Source organism: Aquila chrysaetos, chromosome 1, assembly GCF_900496995.4.
Source record: "Aquila chrysaetos chrysaetos chromosome 1, bAquChr1.4, whole genome shotgun sequence".
In the NCBI taxonomy this organism is placed as follows: Eukaryota; Metazoa; Chordata; class Aves; order Accipitriformes; family Accipitridae; genus Aquila; species Aquila chrysaetos.
Genome location: NC_044004.1, coordinates 77,841,983 through 77,862,967, shown reverse-complemented (window position 1 = coordinate 77,862,967; position 20,985 = coordinate 77,841,983). Strand labels below are relative to the sequence as shown.

Sequence of the window (20,985 nt, the reverse complement as noted above, 5' to 3'; positions counted from 1 at the left end):
TAAACTTGTATGTTCGCTTAGTTGTAATTAAAAATCTGCAGGTGAATTTCTGTGTCTTGTTGTGAAAATTCAGGTGGGAAGGGAGGATTCTTCTTACCTTTAAGCACTTAACTGCGGTGCCTAAATTGGACATCTCCTCGCCATATGTTCCCTCTAAAGGAAAGAGAGAGAAACCGGGTGTGCGACCACCTGTCTGACTTCTGAAAGAGAGTTTGTACTACAGCTGAATTGCTCTGCAAAGTCTCTCTCTCACTTTTGACTGTGTTGGTAGCCCAAGATACCCAGCTTAAAGTTGAGTGGTAGGAATTTATACTCTTGTTTCCCTCTTCCTTTCCACAGCGTTGTGGAGTTTGTCCCTTTACTGTTTTTGTTGAATTCATCCAAACACTTTCATTTCAAGACTAGAGACTTGTGCACAGCCCATTTTCGTCTGTTTGCTACCATTCCTTTAAGCCGATTTGTGCAGTTAGTCTTGCTTGTAGTATGAAGCAGCACTTCAGAAGGGAATATTGGCAGGTTGCAAAAGTTGGCTTATAAGTTACCAGAAGTGACATGCTGCTTTGGTAATGCCCCTGCTAAAATTCTTTCCTCCCCCTGCTACTGGGATACTCTTCTGTGTCTGATTCAGTCTTAACTTCGCTCTGACCCTTACTGAATTTGTGTTTCTTTTCTGTTTTTCTTCTTTTTTTCCATAAGGGAATCCTGCTTTTGGCAGATCCCTCTGCTCTCAGATCCTTCTTAGTAGGCAATGGTGATCAGCTCTACATATTTCATACTTCCCCAGGCTTATAAAGTAATTATTTAAGAGCTAGAAGCTGTTGGTCACTAAGAGAAAGAGAGAGTTGGTTTGTGTTTTTTTTTCTAGAGTTCCTGTCACATATTCCTGGTGTGAGAGAGATGATGTTCTGCAGACAGCAGATCGGCAGCTCCTCACCTTCCAGGTAGCCTTTAAACTCAAAATATTTCTGAGGGCTTGACCCATGCGTATTGATCTTTGCTGTTTGCTCTCTGCTGTCTTTGTAGTTTTCTTCTGTGTCAAGGGCTGACAATTGAGAAAAAGTTTTATTTGGTTTGCAGTTTGCTTGGACTTACACAAAAGTGCTTGCACCACATCCAAATGCTCTTTTTCTTCCACTTCAATAGTAGACTGAATTGCCTTTTTCAGGGACTATCTATTTTTAGTTTCCACTCTGTGTACTGGTATCAGGACAATAACAATGGTGACAAGCCAGGAGCGACACCAGTTTTCAAGTTGGGAGAAAGGCGATACATTGCCTGTTAGTAACACTCTGCTTGCCTTTTGAGTGTAGCTGACTTTCCAGAGCTGAAGAGTGATTTATATCTAGTAAATTTTTGGAAGAGTGTTTTAAGGCAGAAGATCGTTTGATTTAAGTGCATTTTGACATGCTTAATATTTGAAGTGGACGGGAATGGATGGTGACAGGACGAAGAACAGGACGGGGGATGTGGGGAAAAGTCTCAGGCTTGCTGACAGCGATGGGGGGAGAGGTGTAGCAAGTTTTAGATCTGTCTGCTGTTTTGGGTAGGACATATTAGTTCTGTCCCGATGTATGCCTGATGAGCCTGCCTTGTGTCTTCAGCAAAGCAAATTTAACTGCAGTTGTTTTTTAACTGCAGTTGGCTTTGAGCGTTGCTTTTTGGTGTGTGGTTTTTCTTTTCTGTAGATACTTGTCCGGAGGATTGTTTGTTCTCAAGCTTCTAGTCAAATCTGCAGTGCCCAAGTCCTATGTGGGAGTGATAGTGTCAGCAGGTGGAGAAACCTCCAAAACTTCTAACACTCAGTCATTTTAGTGGGATTATACAGCTGGGATCAGGGCCTTAGTCTGCAGCTATAAATAAAACCAGCTTGAGCTTGTACAGTCCTTTCCTTCAGGGAAGGCATCAAAGTAATTTACAAATTCTGCATCAGCATCACATTAAAAATCCAAGACAACTGAGTTGTGACTTTGCTAGTGATCACGCAAAGTGTTGCTGCCTGTATGATCATGCTGTCATCTTATTGGTTTTTTATTGTGTTCTGTTGTTGATGTTTGAAGTAGATATGAAATATTTTACCTACATCCTCCAGGATAAAGCAGGTCTAATCCCCCTTTACTTTGTGTGACTTTATTAATAATTGCTTCTTGTTTAAAAAGGCTTTTTGAAGAAGTGACTTATTAAAAACAAATTCATGAAATAAACAGTATGCATTCTACAGAGCATTTTTAGGTTTTTTTCCTTTTTTAATAGTTTTGCTCCATTGTCTGAATTCAGCAAACTGGTCTGCCTTGCAGGTATCTTGGTCAGACATAGGAGGGCTAGAAGACGTCAAGCTGAAATTGAAGCAGGCAGTTGAATGGCCTCTCAAACATCCTGACTCCTTCATCCGAATGGGGATTCAGCCTCCAAAAGGGGTGCTGCTTTACGGACCTCCTGGATGCTCAAAAACAATGATAGCAAAAGCTTTGGCTCACGAAAGTGGTCTCAACTTCTTGGCAGTGAAGGTAGGCCATTTACTCTTAAATTTTCTCAACCTCTGCATAACAATTGATAGTTTACCAATTTCCAGGGCTAGAATCCAGTGGCTCTTAGTGTTTGTGATCGTTATATATGCTACCGCAAACACCTTATAAATATCAAGTAACGTTTGTGTTTTCTTACGAAAAGAACTAGTGCTTTCTTGTAGGCTTTTTAAAATTTTATTATTTATTTTATCATAGAACAGAAATTATATGTTGGATGGGTGGGTAAGCTGTGTAGTGACATTTTGATTATGGGTATTATTTAAAATGATTTTAAAAATGGAAACAATGGAATTCTTAAAGCAGTATAAATGAAATACAGCTCTGGATAGTGGGCAGCTCTTCGTACTGCAATAATTGCTTGCAAGGAAATATTGTCATCTCATCTCTTACATTCCTTTTCATTCCTCAGGAAAGTCACTTTCTTTATCTTACTGTTCATGTTTCATTACAGATTTTTCTTGCCCTATTTCCCTTTTTTCAGGGCAAATAGTTCTACTTCATCAGTTTTTAGAAAGTTTGCAAAATCAGTTATATCCAGAGTACTCTTGGATAAGTGGGATATTCTCTCAGCATTAAGAAACACTTTAAGTATAGAAAAATTTTGGATTTCATTGCCTATGAATCAGTGTAATTGATCACTGTGGGTTGTATGGAAAACACATGAATGGAAGTTATTTAATAATAATACTGAGCTTCAACGCATAGGAGAAAAAAAAAGATAGCAGAGTGATTCCACATGGGGTAGCCTTGCAGCTGTGTCAGAATGTTAATGAAGTGCAAGAAAAAACATTTGTTTAAGTATTTTAAAAGTATCTCCTTCTCAGCAGTAAGATCACGTACTCTTGTCTGTTGACCATCTCTTTACTCACAAAGCCGCCTGTGTTGTTAGTTTCTACACAGCTTCCTCCTCTGCCTGTCCTTTCAGACACACTGTAACTGTAGCTCTGGATCCTGTCCTCTCTGGGAGCAGAGGCAGTCACACTGACCCTGAAGCCAGCAGCCCTTCATTGCCTGTGCTTCCCGTTATTGCAGACAGGCCTCTGGGTCACGGTCACATCAACGAGAGCAGCCTTGGAAACCTCAGCCCTTAAGAAACACTACCTTTACTGCCTCTTCCATAAAGACAAAGTAGTTCTTTGTACTCCAGAGTTACTGGTAAACAAGGTAACCTTTTCCTCCTGCACTCTTTAAAAGAAAACATTCCTCTTTGTCTCGCCCAAAGCACTGATGCCTGATAGTGTGGGGAAAAGAGGCAGCAGTTGGAAAAAAAAAACAGTTAAAAATGAAAATTATTGCTATCCTGTATTCATCAGTCATAGCTGCATCAGACATTTTTAATTGTCCAAAAGTAAAAGGTGGCTCACGCTGAATAAGAGGTATCTGAAGATGCACTGATACGAAATGCTTTTCTTCATGGTGGAGTTCTGATGGTGCAAACCCCCCTGTCATTGACAAGCTGCAGCAGAAGTGGCTGGCTTGGAGAAACTCCCTTTTATTCCCTGTCGGTTTAAACCCCTTGGCCTGGAACTGGCCAAATATTCAATGTACAGATGTTTCAAGAATCACATCTCTGGAGCATGTCCAGCCTTGGATATGTTGACTCCAGGAAGGGAACATAGCCCACTTTCTCTAACTTCACATTTGCTTCCTGGACAGAAAAGGCAACATCCATCATGTACTAAATGTGTTAAACATCATTGTCTGTAGCACTTCTTAAAGCACAACAGGCATGAATTAATTTCCACTGCATGTGTGCCTGCAATAAATCTGAAGTAGATGAATATGTGGGTTTTTGGTTGGGTTGGTTTTTTTTTTTTGTTTGTTTGTTTGTTTGGGTTTTTTTTGAGAGGGGGGATTTTTCTTGCTTACAGTCCTATTAATATTCCCCTTCCCTACGTTATGTCTGAAATATCTGTCCCTGGAACTGATATCAGGCTTTTTGAAATGGAAGTGTGTTTCTTGATAATTTACTTTTCAGACTTGCGTTTTCCTTTTAGTCTCTCCTGCCCCAAATAAGTGACTTTGATGAAAAGTGTCTGTTGTACTCTTTCAGGATAGTTCAGGTGGCTGAGGTTCTTGCGTCGTTCTCGAGAACGGGCTGCAGGCAGGAGGCACAGCTCTAGCTATGGGAGTTTGCTGCTGGATGCCGTCTCTCCCTGTGTCTTGAAACCTGAGAGGAAATTGAGTACGTTACATGCAGTGCTTACTTGGTCCAGTGATTTTTGGAAGATGGACCTATTATGTCTGCATGCTACATTTAAGATACATGGGCACAGCAAGTTCAACTCTCAAGAAGTGCTGAATGTGCTGTACTTGTCTAAGTTGGCTGTCCTGCTTGGGTGCAACAGGTATCGCTTCTGCCCCAGCCTGGCTCCAGGAAGGCTTTGCACTATTTTCCAGATGTGTCTATGCAATGTCTGTGCAGCTTGGACAGCTGACTGCTAAATGAGGTACTCAGCCGGATTATATGTAATCTGGTAAAATGTGACATTTCCATGTGTTTTGGGCATGGCTGGTTGTCATAATGCCGTATGAGGCATGGTCAAAATAGCGCAGCCTCCAGCCCATGTCTGACTTGTCTCTAATAAGGTTTGGAAGATGGGCAAAGTCTAGATGTAATTTCTGGGCAGAGGAGCTGAAGAAAATAACGTGATAACAGACGTTTGACGTTGCATCCTGTTCTCTCCTGAAATCTATTGTGAAGTTTGAATGGTTAGTGTTACAATGAATGTGGCCCTTTTGTAAACATGCTCTTTGATATTTGGCCAAAACTTTTTATAGCTATATTTTCACCAAGATTGGTGACCTTTTGCTTTTCCAGAGGAAAGCAGTCAGTTGGTGGGTTTGTTTTACAAAGCAATCTTGCATATAATTCCTAAGGGGGATTGTTTATTTTTATTCCTTCACTTGACTTTCTTTGTCTCTAATACAATGCATCTGCTAAATTTACTGGGGAGGAGGTTGTCAACTACTTTCCAGGGGATGGCTCTGCCTGCTCCCTCCCACCACACCTTTTTCTAAATCTTTTGCAGCATTGAGGCTTTTCAGGGTTTTAGTGGTCATCTTGATTATTCCCCCTCCCAAACCTCTGTTACAAAAAGACAACTGAATTGTTCTCAACTTCTTGGAGAGTTCTCAGTGTTTTGCGGTCATGGATACAAGCGAGTATAAGACTGCATGAAGGAATGAATTAGGATAACTTTTTCTTTCTTCAGGATTGAACATCAGTCTTGACTTATCAATAGTTTTTGATCTGGTTGAATTCTTGTTTCAGTCAGCCTTCTATGCACTTTTTTACTTCTTCACACTCCTTTTTGTGCTCGCCCCCAAATTTGTAATTTTCTTCTGACATGTATTTTATGCATTTCCTTTTAATAATAGGAAAAAAAATTGTATACAGACATTGGACCCACCAATATTCATAGGATGGGGGTTATAATTTTCAGCTTCTGCCAGGCTGATGACACCTCTCTGTTATATACAACTGTCTCTGTGACATTTTTGCTTTAGGTGTCATCTAGCTTTCTGAAATTGAACATGAAGAAAATGAAACCCTTTGTCACTGTATTATTTCTGTGGGCTTTTTTCCCCCTCTTTTCACTGTTTATGTGGTGGGTATCTCTCTGTACTGTTTTGACAGTTCCTGCACTTAGGGTCAGCTTTGACTGCCTGCTTTTTTGAGATATATGTTGATTAGACCACTATGATTTTTATGGTGATATTGTGAGAATATTTTTGGAGGAAACTTCTGTATCTTGCTGTATGGCATAGAAAATTATATCTGCATTTGTCTTGCATCTTAGTTTATTTAGATTTGTTATGACTGCCCTCTCGGATTTTTTTTCTTTTTTAAAAATTTTTTTCTAAATTTTATTTTTAGGAAATCCTGTGTCATTGTGTTGGGCTAAGAATCTAATGAATATTACTTTTCTTCACGGGTTTTCTGTTGGTTTTCTGGGAAGCAACTTGCAGAGAATCTCTGTGAATTTTTTTTCTCTTCTGTTATTGTGGTACGTACATAATTCACTTCACTACCAAATAACAAAACCATGTCACTTTTTTGTTTTTAACCTATTTCAAAATGAACACTAAAGTTTGCTGTTATGTTGTCAGGCTGGGAGGCACCATCACAGTACCTACCCAGATAAACTCCATCACCCAGTTATAATGTGTTCCTTAGCTGAGGGTCCCCATAGGACCACGGGGACTGGAAAATCCTTTTGCCCCTTGAGTTGCCCATAAGCCCAGGATGCTGCATACTAGAGGGATGTATGTTGTTGATGGTATCCTGCATTACATTACCTTCTCCTTACTCACCCTGCTAAAACCAGAGGGAGACTTTCTACTAATTTCAGGAGGCTTTTGCTCAGGATTATATCAACGGGGGACTTTGAGTTCTGTTTTCTGTCCAACAAGCAGATTACCTGAGTTTACAAAATAAATAACAAGAAAAATTATGTAACTTCTATATGCTTGTAATGGTTTTGGAAGCAGAATTTTTCTTCTTGCTGCTTAGTGCTTTTTAATATTTGTCTGTTTAAAATCAAAACTAAGGCAAAAACTCACTTAGTGACAGTGACAAAAACCAGCTTAAATTTTCAGAAAATTTAGACCTCCAAAAGTCAAACCCCTCAGAATTCAGCTGAGACACACTAATTGTTGTAAACATAATGAAGCAATACTTAAAAAAAACCAAAAACAACAACCCCCCCCCCCCCCCCCCCCCAAAAAAAAACCCCTAACCACCCAAACCCATCCGTGACAGTAAGTAGTGTTTAAGGACATTAACACTGAGCAAACCGACGGTACAGATGATGTGTACTAAACTGCTCTAAAATACTATTTGCATTGGTTAGGAGCTCCAACTATGGAGTGGGGAAAAAACCCCAAGGTTAGAAAACATTCTTGACATTTTATTTGCTGTTACTTAACAGCTTGGGCTGAAGGAATCTTTTCTTTTTTCAATTAGCAGTAATTACAAAAATATACACTGTTCTCAAAGCTCTGACTTCACCTTGGCTTGATTTAACTTCCTGTATCACCCTGCCGATGCTTTTGTACCACTCCCTGTGCTTGACATGTGCTTAAGCTTAGTTTGTCATCTGGGTCAATTATGTCAAAATATTTTCCAATTGAAGTTTCCTCTGCTTTTCCCTTCAGCTCTTGGCTGTGGCAGCTCAAACAGATTAATGAGGCTTGGAAAGGCCAACTGCTTTGCTTTGTGAAGAACTGTCACTGAATTTTGGGGAGATAGTTTAGCCTTTTGATGGGGATTTTAGTGGGCAGAAGCATGAAATAAGAAAGCTTGGTGCCTGTAACTAGCTAAGCAAAATGTTTAAGATGAAGAATGAAGAAGCATTGTGGTTTTATGAGAAACTGGGGCAAATATTCGATAAAATTTCTGAAAAGATCCATAGTATCACATTCACAGTAACTTGTTAGTTAATTAGCAGGTAGTGGAACTAGCTGTATTTGAAAAATTTGTTTAACGTTCTTTACAAGGGATGACAATTTGAGATACTTTAATGAACTCTTTCAGTCCTGAAGCTATCTCCATGTTTTACTCAAAATAAAATAAGGCATTCATCCACTCTTACCATAAGCTTCCCAAAAGTGAACATGCAGGCAGAAAATTATTCAAAGATAATCCCCTGTCTCTGTTTCCTTGTCCCTTCTCAATTACTTTGCAAGATTAATTTTTAGTAGCACTTAGTTTCTTTCTCTCTCTCTCTCCCCCCCCCCCCTCTCCAAGTTACCAAGGGTTTGTCAGCAACCAGGTAAAAGTAGCAATTGTGGAATGGGGTGTTGCTTGGAGGGGTTAAGTGTCAGCAGCCAAATGTTTTGCAGTGCGGATGGCTAATTTTGTGTCGTCTTGGTCTATGATTTTTGATCCCATATGGATACTGCCCTGACGGTGCCAAGCCTGGTCCTAGACAGAGTAGTGGATGGCAGCTGTTTAGCCTGTAGCGAAAAGTGGTGGAGAATAGGAATGGGTGCTGAAAATCCATGATGAATGGAAATGACTCGCAAAGGGATTTCTTTGTGGATGGGGCAGGTGGGCAGGATGGGTTACTTCTAGATGTGCTTCAACTCTGTCACGATAGAATTTCACCTCTGACTTGATAGTGCTGGGCCTGTGCTGGTGCAGCACTTCGTGAGCATGCAAAATCCTGGTAAATTTGAGTGACAGCTAAGCCTGGGTGCTGAAGAGGGCCCTCACTGAAGGCACCGATGCATGCAGTGAATTTAATTCGGTATTGCCAGTCAGTTCACACCACACTACAAACACTGGCTTCTGTATGGTGTAAAGAAGCCTCAAAAGATTGTCATTAAAGTTTGCTAGTCAAGGCAAATGGCAAACAAGTGAATTCTGAGGCATGCCAATAAGGAAGAACAGATATTATATTTGTCTTCACAGTTTAATTACACTGCTTTTAGCAACTTCACTGCAAGGATTGAGGATGACAATTTTTTGCCAGCCTACTCCCTTAGACACTTTGGAACCCATAAGCACCTGTTGAAATTGAAGTTTTTAAAACACTAGACAGGTGTCAACAAGTTTTTAAGGTCCTCTGGAATGCAGGGCAGAGGGAGAGGAAGTGATTAAAATGGTGCATGGCGCTCAGCCTGGAGTTTACTTGTGCTGAGAAGTTGGGAGTGCTGCAGATTAAATCATTAAACAGCATTGAAAGAGAAGTAGGCTTTATTCTTAACAAGTAAATATAATGCGTTTTCTGAGCAAATATTTTTCTATGTAGCGTAACCAATTACCAAATCACACATGTACAACCTTTGCGTTAGAAATAGCTTTACTGTTAAAATAAAGGAAGTCTCACTGTTTGTCTTGTTAACTCTCTTTCCTGCAGCCGGCCTGAGTCATGTGTTGCTTTGGTTTGACTGTGGTAGGGATGGGATAGCATTTTGCTGTTGAGATTACAGTATCAAAAGACTATGTAACTAATTACTGAGTCTCTTCCAAATCAGTTAATGTTGTTGTAGTAGATCGTCTCACCTGCATGGTCATGGAGCTGGAAAGAAATCACCAAGCTTCGCTCCTCTGAGCTGGCTGGCTATCTATGCTCCTCCTGCAGTTTGATGAGAAGTTAGCATATCAGTGAGGTGCATTGCATCTGGGAGGTAGACGTCTGTCTGTCCAAATCACTTAGTGCGAATGTCTAACTCGGATGCAGATGTCTGAGTGTGGGCAATGAACATTGCCCTAGGTACACATTGTGAACAGTTGAAAACTAATTTTGGCACCCTCTGTCTTTTTTTTTTTTTTTTTGACATTTACAGTAGAGAGCTCAGTTTCTAGATACTTCCATTTGAAAGTAAATATTCATTATGAATGATGTTTTAATGTATGTTTGATCATTTCTACTTTGACCATGGCAAAGAGGGAATTGTGCATTATCTATTGTAGAGTAATAATCTGTAGGATGTGATATAAATTCTCTAATTAATTGGATTTTTAGAATATATGAATTGTACTCTGTGGCTAACATAGTTTAGTGTGTCTGTGTTAGAGCCTAGAACTGGCATGTGAGGTTATGGCAGTATTTTTGACGAGAGTAGACAGAGCTGTATGCTGGAGAAATCTGGAGCCATGTCCATCTGGTTCAACAAGCATAAATGCCTATCTTGCCTGATTGTCAAAACAGTAAAAAAAATTATTTATAGAGGGAAGTTACTGACTAAATTTCCTATCAGTTGAAAGTTACTACCTCAGTATTTTCAGGTGGGGAAAAAAAAATCTGCAAGTGATTTTAAGCACTGCTTAGAAAAATTACTGATACGCTTCAACTTCAGGGATACCAGATGTTCCTCTTGCAGTTTAAAAACACTTTGAGAACTTCTGTCATAACCAGGTGTACACAAGCTTATCTCATGTTGCAGCCTGTATACAGGGGTTTTATCTTTTGTGCAGTTAATCTTTCAAGAGCTTATTCTGATCGTATTTTAAATGTAAGGGATTTTCTTTTTTTCTTGCTTTTTTTAATTAAAAAAAAAAATCAACACCCAATCCAGATCATAAACAAGTGAAAGGTTTCGTGATACAAGGGGAATGTATCTTGTAAATGAGGATGGGATAGTCTTTAAACAGAGTATACCCGGAAACTATCTCTACTTTGAGGTTGAATAAACAAAACTCAGCAGTATACAGTGGGCCTGAATTGGCAGATTTTATACTATTAGTCTGGACTATACCTCACAAATGGTATGCTTATATGCATGGCTAAGCTACAACTACTTCTGCCAATTTCCTGCTCCAAATCTTTTGCTGGTTTTGGAGTCACTGTGCAACTGACCAGAAGGAACAGGTTTTATTTCTTCACGTCCCTTCATATGGAAGATGGCTTGTGGCAGAAGAGCACAGAAGTATGCATCATTAAACTGGACCATTTGTTACTACCACCTCTTGGTCAGTATATCAACAGCTATAAACAGCTTTTAAAGGAATCGTTAGGCTCACCTCTGGGCCAAAAATGATGTTTCAACAAATGTTGACTTGCTGACTAAGTTGGGCTCATGTAATTTGATTTTTGAAGCAGTAGAAAAGCATTGAAAAATAAAAAAAACCGCTCCTGGTATTTCTTGAGCGGCCTCCAACTTCAAAGCAACCTTCCTAAAAAGAGAAGGTGGGCTTTGTGAAAATTAGAAGCCGTGTCAGCAGGTGACTTTGTGGCGGCCTGTAGACTGCTTGTCATACAGATCTGTCTTTTGAAAGAACTGCCATCAAGCTCAGCTAAAGGTCGGCCCATTTGCAGACAGGGTAAGGCAGAGGTTCAGCTCGGGTGTGACCAGAGCTGACCCAGTTCAGTTTCTACATCCAGCTTCTTTGAACATTTCTAGTTTTTGGGTTGTGGTTTTAAGTGTTTGCATGAGATGAAATGTATACCAATTCCCCCTCTTCTGTGTGTGCTTTCTCTTACTTCGGAGTCTTTTCCTTTATTGCCATGTACAATAAGAGTTCTAAGCCACTTGCAATAAAACCATGGTTCTCAACAGTGGTTTTGGTATCGCTCGTGAGTGGTGAACTAGGAGACCTTCAAATCAATTTTCATGAAAATTCTCCCTGAAGAGGCACAGGTCATTAATACATAGTGGTCTTTCACCTGGAGTTGCTGCTTAATGAACAGAAAAATGGAGAAGAACTTCATGTCAAAGCTTACAGCAAAAACCATGCATTCAGAATAATTCTCTTTGGAAACGTTTTAAACAGTATTTATTGCTTTGATGTTGCCTTGATCATATATTAATGCTTAATTAAAAATAAAACTCCAAGCATCTGAAATTATATTGTACCTTAAAGCTCAAAGAGAGTAGTTTTGGTTTTAAGTATTTTTTTGCTCAGACAAAAGAAGAGAAAATGTCAGGCTATTTGATGTTGTGTCATAGTAGAGTAGTACACTGTTGGCACTGATGTGTATGATGTTGGTTTCCATGAGAATACTGATGTGAATGAAGATTACTTATGAGAATAAGGGCGTGAAAGAGAAGGTCCACAGGCTCCAAGAAAAAGTTAGTAGAAGAAATCTATAACTGTGGGTAGAATCTGCAGAGGTTTCTCAGTGTATCAGCTCAGTTTAACAGAAAGCTAGACAAAAAGAGAAGCCTGCGCTTTTGTTCCTTAAGGATTTGTTAGGCCCATGCTATCAGATTCCTCATCTGCACTGAATGTGATGAATGGCAAGGGCCCGGAGCAGCTGGGTTGTGTCTCTTTGAGCTGCAAGCCTGTTCTGCACAAACTGCTGCACGCTCCTCATGTTCGGTGTCTAAAGCGAACAGTAGGAAAAGGCTTTGTGTTTGTCACTCTTACCTTGTTTTTCCTTCTCTTTCTTTCCTGCATTCTTCAATTATGTGTCTGAATAATTCTGTTTCCACACAAGTATCCAACAGACTCCAATTCTGAAGTTGTTGAAAGCCTGCAGGTGACACTTCAGTTTAAGTTACTGTAGCAGTTGCTTTAAGGGTGGATGTTGATGAAAGGAAGCAACGCTAATTGTATCACATTTCCTATGCGCAAGCACTGCATGCTCTTCTGCCATCCCTTATACGGTTGCTTTTACGTGTGTGGTACACTAGGTTCGGCTACTGCAGTATCTCACCTGGTCCTTTGGATAATAGACAACTCTTTGAAAATAAATAAATAAAAATAGTGGCATAGCCTGGATGTTTTGCTGATATCAGATAGCTTCTGCTTTTCTTTTTAGAGTGTATGTTTCTTTCCCATACGTATGCGCAGGTACTTTCCAATGGTGCCAGTGTCAAGATAAAGTCAGTGCACTGTTATTGCGAAGAGTGGAAATGAGTGTGGAGAGGGGAGACTGCAGCAAACAGTGTGCTGCATTTTTAGAGTAGTGAATCTGTATTCTACCCATCTGGGTACAAAGTCCAGACGGTCCTCTTCAAAGAGGGGTTGTAACAGAAGCTCTGTCACTGCCAATGTATAAATGTGCTTCTGCCACAAATTCTTAATTCTAACATACCTGCTGTTTAAAGCTGCCTTACTGCTCTGAGCCAAGTGTTACCTGGAGGTACTCGCAAGCTATGAAGCATAGGAAGGTTGTTCAGTTTTCTGACTGTGAAGAAGGTTGTTGTTTCTGCTGGTGAAATCATGAGGACACCTGTTCCCTGGAAAATAGATTGAAGCCACTGGCTCTTTCGTTCAGGGCAGAGGAGAATCATCGTTGGCTGTAGCTGCAGGTCAGTGTTGATGCAAACCAGGCTGAAGTCCATGAGTCATTGCCAATCCCATGAGAATCTTAGTCCCATTAGGAAGCATTATTTAAGAAGCCTATTCTACAGGATATAGCAGAACAGAAAATACTCTGAGAGTTTGCCATTGTTTTACTTTTTATAATTGTAAGTACTTGTTCAAGACTTGCACGTTGACCCTGTGGTCTCCGGTCTGTTCCTAGTGGACAGGGCTGTGAGTATAAACAGGCACTGCAGCAGCTGGCACTAATAATCGTGCTTGGCATTCTCAGCAGAGAGGAGAAGGAACGCGAATGAGCTAAGACACTGAACAGCTTTCTCGCTGGGGATGGAGTGCATCATGGATGGGTTTCAGGTGTGCTGCTATGGCAGCTTCTTTCTGGATGTGCAAACTGTCAAGTTCAAAGAAGTGCTGTTAGACATTGGTTTAAGTCACTGTTTTGGTGCTTGGCTGGACAGGATGCGTGTTGACAGTGCAAGTGTAATTCATCTTTTTGGCTGATTTGCAGCCCCCTTGTTGCTGTTGTTGAGCCAACAACTTTTAAGAACCCCAAAGTGTTTATTTTTTTGGTTAATTCCATTTCTCATGAAAGTACTAGGAAAGTATTATGATGGGAGGACTAAACTACGTGCATAGTTGCATGCATGCATAGTGCTGTAACAAACGGAGGAAGACTTCGTACAGGTAGAAGGTAAATCTAAAAATGCAGAAATAAGACTTGCAAGTGGCAAATTATCAAAATTCCTTGTAACAGAGCATCAGTAATGCAGCACTGGCAGATTGTCTCGGTCCTTTTATATGTAAATGTAATGTGGTTATTAAACTTTTTTTTTTAATTTTGCAGGGACCTGAGCTGATGAATAAATATGTTGGTGAGTCTGAACGAGCAGTGAGAGAGGTGAGAAAGGGCAAGCTATACATAATGTTACACATCAAGCTTTCTTGGCATTCAAATTCTTTTCTGCTTATAAGGTTACCTTAAACTTTCCAAAAAATCCCCTTCTGGTTTAAGTTTAAAAAAGAAAAGGAAAAAAAAAAAAGCAGAAGGTATATTTTGTTTTGTTTAACTTTTTCCTGCATCGGCCTAGTGACGCATGTCAAAAAGCCTCTATCGCGCAGTATTATGAATAACTTCTAAGAGGTCTGGTTTTTTGTTTTTTAAAAAAAAAAAAAAAAGACAATGCTTATGTCTGTTCTGTGATGCTCTGTAGATTTTGAGGTGTGCAGGGGGTGATAGCATTCTGTAAAGATTTTCCATCCCTTAAAACTGAGTGTTTAATTGTTGTTTTTCTAGATCTTTAGGAAAGCCAGAGCTGTGTCTCCTTCAATTCTTTTCTTTGACGAAATAGATGCCTTGGCAGTTGAAAGGGGAAGGTAAGTAATCCTGTTACAAAAATCACAGACATTATTTTCTGATAAATTACTCTTACATTGTGCAATCACAACTGTATTACCTTTCTAGAATTATTTTATTAAATATATTCATTCCACATGCAGAAGGATAGCATTTCTGACTTGTGCATTTAACTTGGCATAAACAGGTAAGCTGGTGGAGTTCTTCCTCCTTTCTCATCTCATTAGCAGGAATGATTCTACTGGTTCTCATGCCCTTTAGCTCTTTTCTGTGGTTTTAGCTTGCATTTATTTCCAGTAACTAACTCCTTTCTTTTCCCAGGCTTGTTGCACTGGCCTAATATAGCGTCTTCATCAAGCAAACAATACAATCATATGCTATATAACACAAATTTCCAAGGAAGCTACTCATATGTCTCAATTTACACTTACATTTAAACATTTCACCAGACTGGAGAAAACTTCATGAAAAGATTTGGGAACACTTATGTCCTTTCATGTGTGATGCTAAAAAGGGATTATTGTGCAAGCAGCTAACAATGTTTTGTTTAATATTCTGCTTTGTGATTCCAAGAGATGTTTAGCTCTTGTCTGAAGGAGGATTATAGCAGGTTTTAGTTGCTACTGTAGCATTTAAGATTTGACAAGCTCTGTAAGTGGTCTTTCTTGGGGGATACCTTCTTATAAAATACTACTACTTGTTGTGAGCAAGTACTTTTTTTCTGGTTTGTTCTGCATGAAAAACTATCAAATATGTGCATGTAGAAAGTATTTGTCCAGTTTAAAGGTGCATCACAACTTCATCATTTTTCTGGAAAAGAAGCTACCTCGGCACCTATACAATCAGATTCCTTTGTATTGCAAAAGGGCAATTTGTATCTGTTATTCTGACATTTCAGTGACACAAATAAATTGTTTATGTTATAGGAGGTGGCATCACATGCAGCGTAGAGCTGCCCTGTGAAACTGTTAAGAAATAAACACATTTTATGGTGAAAATGCAAAATTTGATAGAAGACATCTTCATCAGCATCCTTCTCACATGCAATGTCTGTAAATGTGAAATTTGTAAACAGCCTAGAAATGTTAGCCACCCTGTGGTACATACTGAAACACCTGCCTGCTTATCACAATAGAGAAGTTGCAAAAATGTGTGCTGGAATCAAGCCGATGGCGGGGGGCAGGGGGGGAAGAATATCTTCCCCTGCTGCAATTTTTCATGTTTCATGTGTTTAGTTTTCAGAAACACCACTTCATAAGATAAAACCTTTTGGAAGAATAAGCCATAGTACATTTTAATCAGCCTTTTCACACAGTGCCCTAGAGGCGTTGAGTTTGTTTGTTTGTTTGCTCTATTCTTTTAGGGAGTAAACAACCCAACTTTACCTTACCTGGGACTGTCTGTGGGGGGTAGTAGGCCTGGCACAGCTTGCTGAAGAATGTGGTATGACCTGCTGCAGTCATGTTGTGCTGGAGACATCTGGTTTTGGAGCTTTAAAAAGAACAGGGTGGGACACACAAATATTTCATTGTCAAATCTGAACCAGATGGGAGGTAAAATATGTAGCAGAGTTCTCATAAAATTCATCTGAAATTAAATGGTGTAGGAAACCAGACAAGGCACTTATTAGAAATGGCCTTTTTTTACAGGCTGACTTTGCACAGTAGGAATTTGCAAATGCATTAGAGATGCTAACGATTTGTGGCCTCTGGAGATCCATTTCCTGTACTATTACTAACCATACTGAACTTTTCAAGGAAACACCTGTTTATATTGTCTCCCGGTTCCCTCTGTTGGGTGAATTAGTTTTCTCTGCCTTGGCAGTGAAAAACACTCTGTGATACAGCTTTGTAAAAGTTTTTCCTCTCAGGTTAAATCCTTGTTAGGATTCTGTGGGCTGTGTGCTTTGTGCAGAATGTGCTCGATCCCAAATCTCCTCTCCTGATCCTAACAGGACGCGTCCAGAGATACAGAGAAGCCTAAGCTGTTAAGTTGTGAGAGTAGTTTTACGCGTAGTTCAGATCTGAAATACAGATGTGAAATAACATTGAGTAATTGCTTAATGCTTTTGCTCTTCAAAGCACTTTGCCAAGTATTCATTAACCCATTATTACTTGTTTAGATTTGACTAAAGCTTGTGGCTTTAAAACACAAACGTTTTGCTCCCAACCTTCTGTAGAGATCACAGAACAATCCCTTCTCATCAGCAGGCACATACAAACTAATAGACTTTGTAATTAATTGGAATACAGGTAGATCAAGAAAGCTAAGGAATTTTCTTGTTTGCACCATTCAATATAATGTCTCCTTTGCATCATGTAGTGGAGTCTCTGTCACTGCAGAAGCCATTACTCCATGGCAAACACTGGAGCTGCATTCAGATATGCCACAGTGTTTTATTTATTATACATTCCCAAGCCATAACTCCATAATTGTAATACATCTAACACTCTACCTCATGTAACTGTCTCGTATAACAGTTTTGTTTTACACAATGTATTTGTGTGCATTTATTAGTTGCAAGACATAATACTTCGAAATCAGCAAAATTTACATTAATTGACATTTTTCAGTGTCAAAATGTATTATTTCTGAAAAAATGATTTCTTTTCCAGCCTGCTTAGAGGTTCCGTATGTTTTATCTCTATGAAATAAGCTCCTGGGTTTTTTTTCTTGTCTGTCCACACCCCCCTCCCAATTTTGCATGTAGGCAGCAAACTAATACATATTAATCAAAGAATTAAAAATGTGGGCTGGATACATATCAGCCTCAAAGAGAATTTACAAAAATACAATCCTGCACCTCTGAAGAAAAATAGTTCAGTGTAAGGAGCGTTTGCTTGATGGAGAAGTCTGGAATTCCTTGATGCAAGAAGATGAAAGGGTGTTTCTGAACGGACATGAGTTTCCAGTGTGGTGGTGAAGACAGATAATTTGAGCTGTATTCACTTCTGCATTTTGTTCTGCTGCACTGTGCTTCTAGTGCTCTTGGAAGATTTTTTCCCTCTCTGGTTTATGTTGAGATGTTAGAGGAAGTTTAGAGACAATTGAAAATAAAAAATTAGGAGCTCAATGGACTGACTATAAAGAAAAAGGGAGGCATTCACTATAATTGATTCTAAAAGATAGATGATAAACATGTGGAAGAAAAGATGGTAGAAAGTTAGAGGTGTCATGATGAGTGAGATAGGAAAAACTTCTGCAAATCAGAAAGGCTTTTGGCAGAGAATTCTTCACTGTGAGTTAGTCACATGGGAGGAGCTCCAGCAACGTACCACTTGACATCTTTCAAACAAAACTGACATTTCACGAATTAACGTGCAGCAAGGAACAGTCGTGCACCGGGAGAGGTGAACTATTTGATGCACGGAGCCTTTTCCACTGCTTTGTGGTTCTAATTAGCATTTGCCTTCCACAAGCGGGTTATGACTTTTTCTTCCTTCTCCTTACTTTTGAAAGATGTTGTTATGACTTTTTGTAGGAGAGACTGCACTGAAGCGAGACCCGCAGGACTGGTCCAGATACAGCAGCGCATGAGGAGGAAAGTTTGCCTCACAGTAATCCCTTGCCTGGACAAAGCTTGAGAGGCTTTACAAATTGCACAGCTGCAAAGAGTTATGGGTATTTGTTATCCCTTGGTATCCTGACCATGTAAAACCTAATTCTTCTGGCCATTAGAGGTTGCCAAGAGGGAAATGGCTTGGTAATTAGACTTGAAAGTGATGAATGAACATTGCTCTGTGTAAATGCGGCACAGACAGTCTGTTTGCTGAACTTAAGAAATCTCTGTGCTTTGGAAATGGGACATTGTTTATATAAGTAGGATTTTTAGGATTTTTGGTCAAGAGACATATTTGTTCCTTTTCTTGCTTTTCAGAAGCAAAGCATTTTCCCCTTTAACTTCCAATCTTTGTAATGTAAGATGGGAAATGTTGTAGACTGATGTTGAAGACACTGACAAATGCCATTTTCAAAGGGAAAAAAAAGAAAGCCAAGGGACAAAATCAGTACCTTGCGTTTGACTTCTGGAGGCCAAAACAAGTTGGTAGATGAATAATGGTAACCTTTTTCAGAGTGAGGGTAGAAGTGACAAAGTGAAGGGACTTTGGTACCAGTGCCCTGAAACTACAATACGATGATGCTTTTCTGGGGAGGTATGTTATCCTGTATGCTGGGAGGGAGAACAGACACATTCCTAAGCCACAACTTAAAATGCTCAGAACCTCTGAAAGACGTACTGTTTCCACTTTAGGTATTAAAATATTTGCAGTCTTAACTTTTGAGGTCCTCAGGCCTCTAAATGAAGCTGTGAAGAACAGCAGCTTCTCTTCTGTACTGTGCCACCTCTGCTTCTAACAGGGACTGTGATAAATCTTCTGTTTTTAAACCAAGCTGTCTGTCTTTCTGGAATATTTTAGCACATATTTATACTGTACACTTCACATATTACACTGTACGCTTGAACATACTGTCGCATTTTTGTACCTATGCAAATTCCCTGGTGTAGTCGGCAGCCCCTTGTCATGAAGGAGATCAGTGTATTGCAGCCGCGCAGTGAAACCTACGGGCTGGGCCCTGCAGGGACAGAGCAAAGTGGCATTAGGTAGGATCAAGGTTCTCAGCAGAAAACCACCTTGCACAGGGTAAATTACCAGTAGTAGAGTTGGAGGAGGTACTGTCACTCTAGTATTACTCATGCAAAGGCAATTGAACAAAGAATACATGGAAGAAATGGAGTTTCCCGTGCCACACTTGTGTTATGAGGGACCTGATTCTAGCAGCTGGCTCAGTTAGGCAAGGAGGCTTATGTTGGCGCTGGTTGTCCCTGAATTGGGGAACATCAGCTGATTCCCTGTAATACCTGAGCTGTGTTTGGATGTGATAGAGAGTTGAGGCATTCAAAACTTTTGGTGACTGCTGCCTGAATTCTTTAAAGTTTTGGAATTTGGTATCCAAATAGAAATATTGTCTGGGAAAAAAGCTGCATGTCCAGTGCCAACTTTCTATGTTAGGCCTAGCAAGGAGTGGTGAAGAAGTAAAGTTTTGAAACAATTTAATCGTACAGTAAAGCTTGTAATTTGCTTTGGAATAGCAATTTTAACAAATAGCATTACCCATGGGTTGTGTGTATATATGATAAATGTCTGCAATGCCTTTAATTTTAAAACAAACTTGTTAACGCTTCTTGTCTGGCAAGAATCATAGAATGGTTTGGGTTGGAAGGGACCTCAAAGATCACCTAGTTCCAACCCCCCTGCCATGGGCAGGGACATCTTCCACTAGACCAGGTTGCTCAAAGCCCCATCCAACCTGGCCTTGAACGCTTCCAGGGATGGGGCATCCACAGCCTCTCTGGGCAACGTGTCCCAGTGCCTCACCACCCTCACAGTGAAGAACTTCTTCCTTAGAACTAATCTAAATCTACTCTCTTTCAGTTTTAAACCATTGCCCTGCATCCTATCACTACACTCCCTGATAAAGAGTCCCTCCCCATCTTTTCTGTAAGCCTCCTTTAGGTACTGGAAGGCTGCTGTAAGGTCTCCTCAGAGCCTTCTCTTCTCCAGGCTGAACAACCCCAACTCTCTCAGCCTGTCTGCACAGGAGAGGGGCTCCAGCCCTCTGATCATCTTTGTGGCCCTCCTCTGGACGCGCTCCAACAGGTCCATGTCCTTCTTATGTTGGGGGCCCTGGAGCTGAAAGCAGTACTCCAGGTAGGGTCTCATGAGAGCCGAGTAGAGGGGCAGAATCACGTCCCTCGACCTGCTGGTCACGCTTCTTTTGTTGCAGCCCAGGATATGGTTGGCTTTCTGGGCTGTGAGCGGATATTGCCGGGTCATGTTGAGCTTCTTGTCAACCAACACCCCCAAGTACTTCTCCGCAGGGCTGCTCTCAATCCACTCATCACCCAGCCTGTATTTGTGCTTGGGAATCCTTTATCACAATGTGTTCTAAATCTGTGTTTCTTCCTTTTTGTTTAAAAAACCCCAATAATTTGTAACTTTGCCAGCCTGTATTATAATTCAGACGTTTGAAGTCAGTAGAGACTTTCGTTGGCATCAGTGGAAGCAGGACTGGATCTGTAAACCCTTTTCTTGAAGTCATTCAAGTGCATGGATGAATGTACAGGGTTTAGAGGGACTAATCAAGTCTGTTAATATAGGTAAGCCTGTTCTGTAGTGCTTGGGAGTGCTGTGGCAAAGCTGACCTGCAGCAAGATGCTTCAGCCAAAGACATGAATTTGAGCCTCTGTCTGGATTCCTGCCAGAGACCCATTTGAAACAGATACCAGGATTAGAGGGATCAGAAGTGGGCATACGTGGTGACCACTTCAAGTCCCGATATGGCGTTGGCGATGGAAAAAGGTCAGCTTACCGACACTAAATGGG

General features: G+C 40.3%; 1 protein-coding gene across 5 annotated transcripts in view; it reads left to right on the top strand.

The window, feature by feature from the left end:
- Window positions 1–20,985, top strand: part of SPATA5 (spermatogenesis associated 5) — a 231,720-nt gene that overhangs the window by 34,148 nt on the left and 176,587 nt on the right. For all 5 annotated transcript variants that reach the window (XR_005933346.1, XM_030019427.2, XM_030019407.2 and 2 more), the window contains exons 11-13: window positions 2,295–2,504; window positions 14,090–14,143; window positions 14,540–14,619. Coding sequence is in view for 4 of the 5 variants with exons in the window: in XM_030019427.2 (XP_029875287.1) it covers window positions 2,295–2,504; window positions 14,090–14,143; window positions 14,540–14,619 (344 nt within the window). In the remaining variant the exon portion in view is untranslated. The remainder of the gene's footprint in view (window positions 1–2,294; window positions 2,505–14,089; window positions 14,144–14,539; window positions 14,620–20,985) is intronic.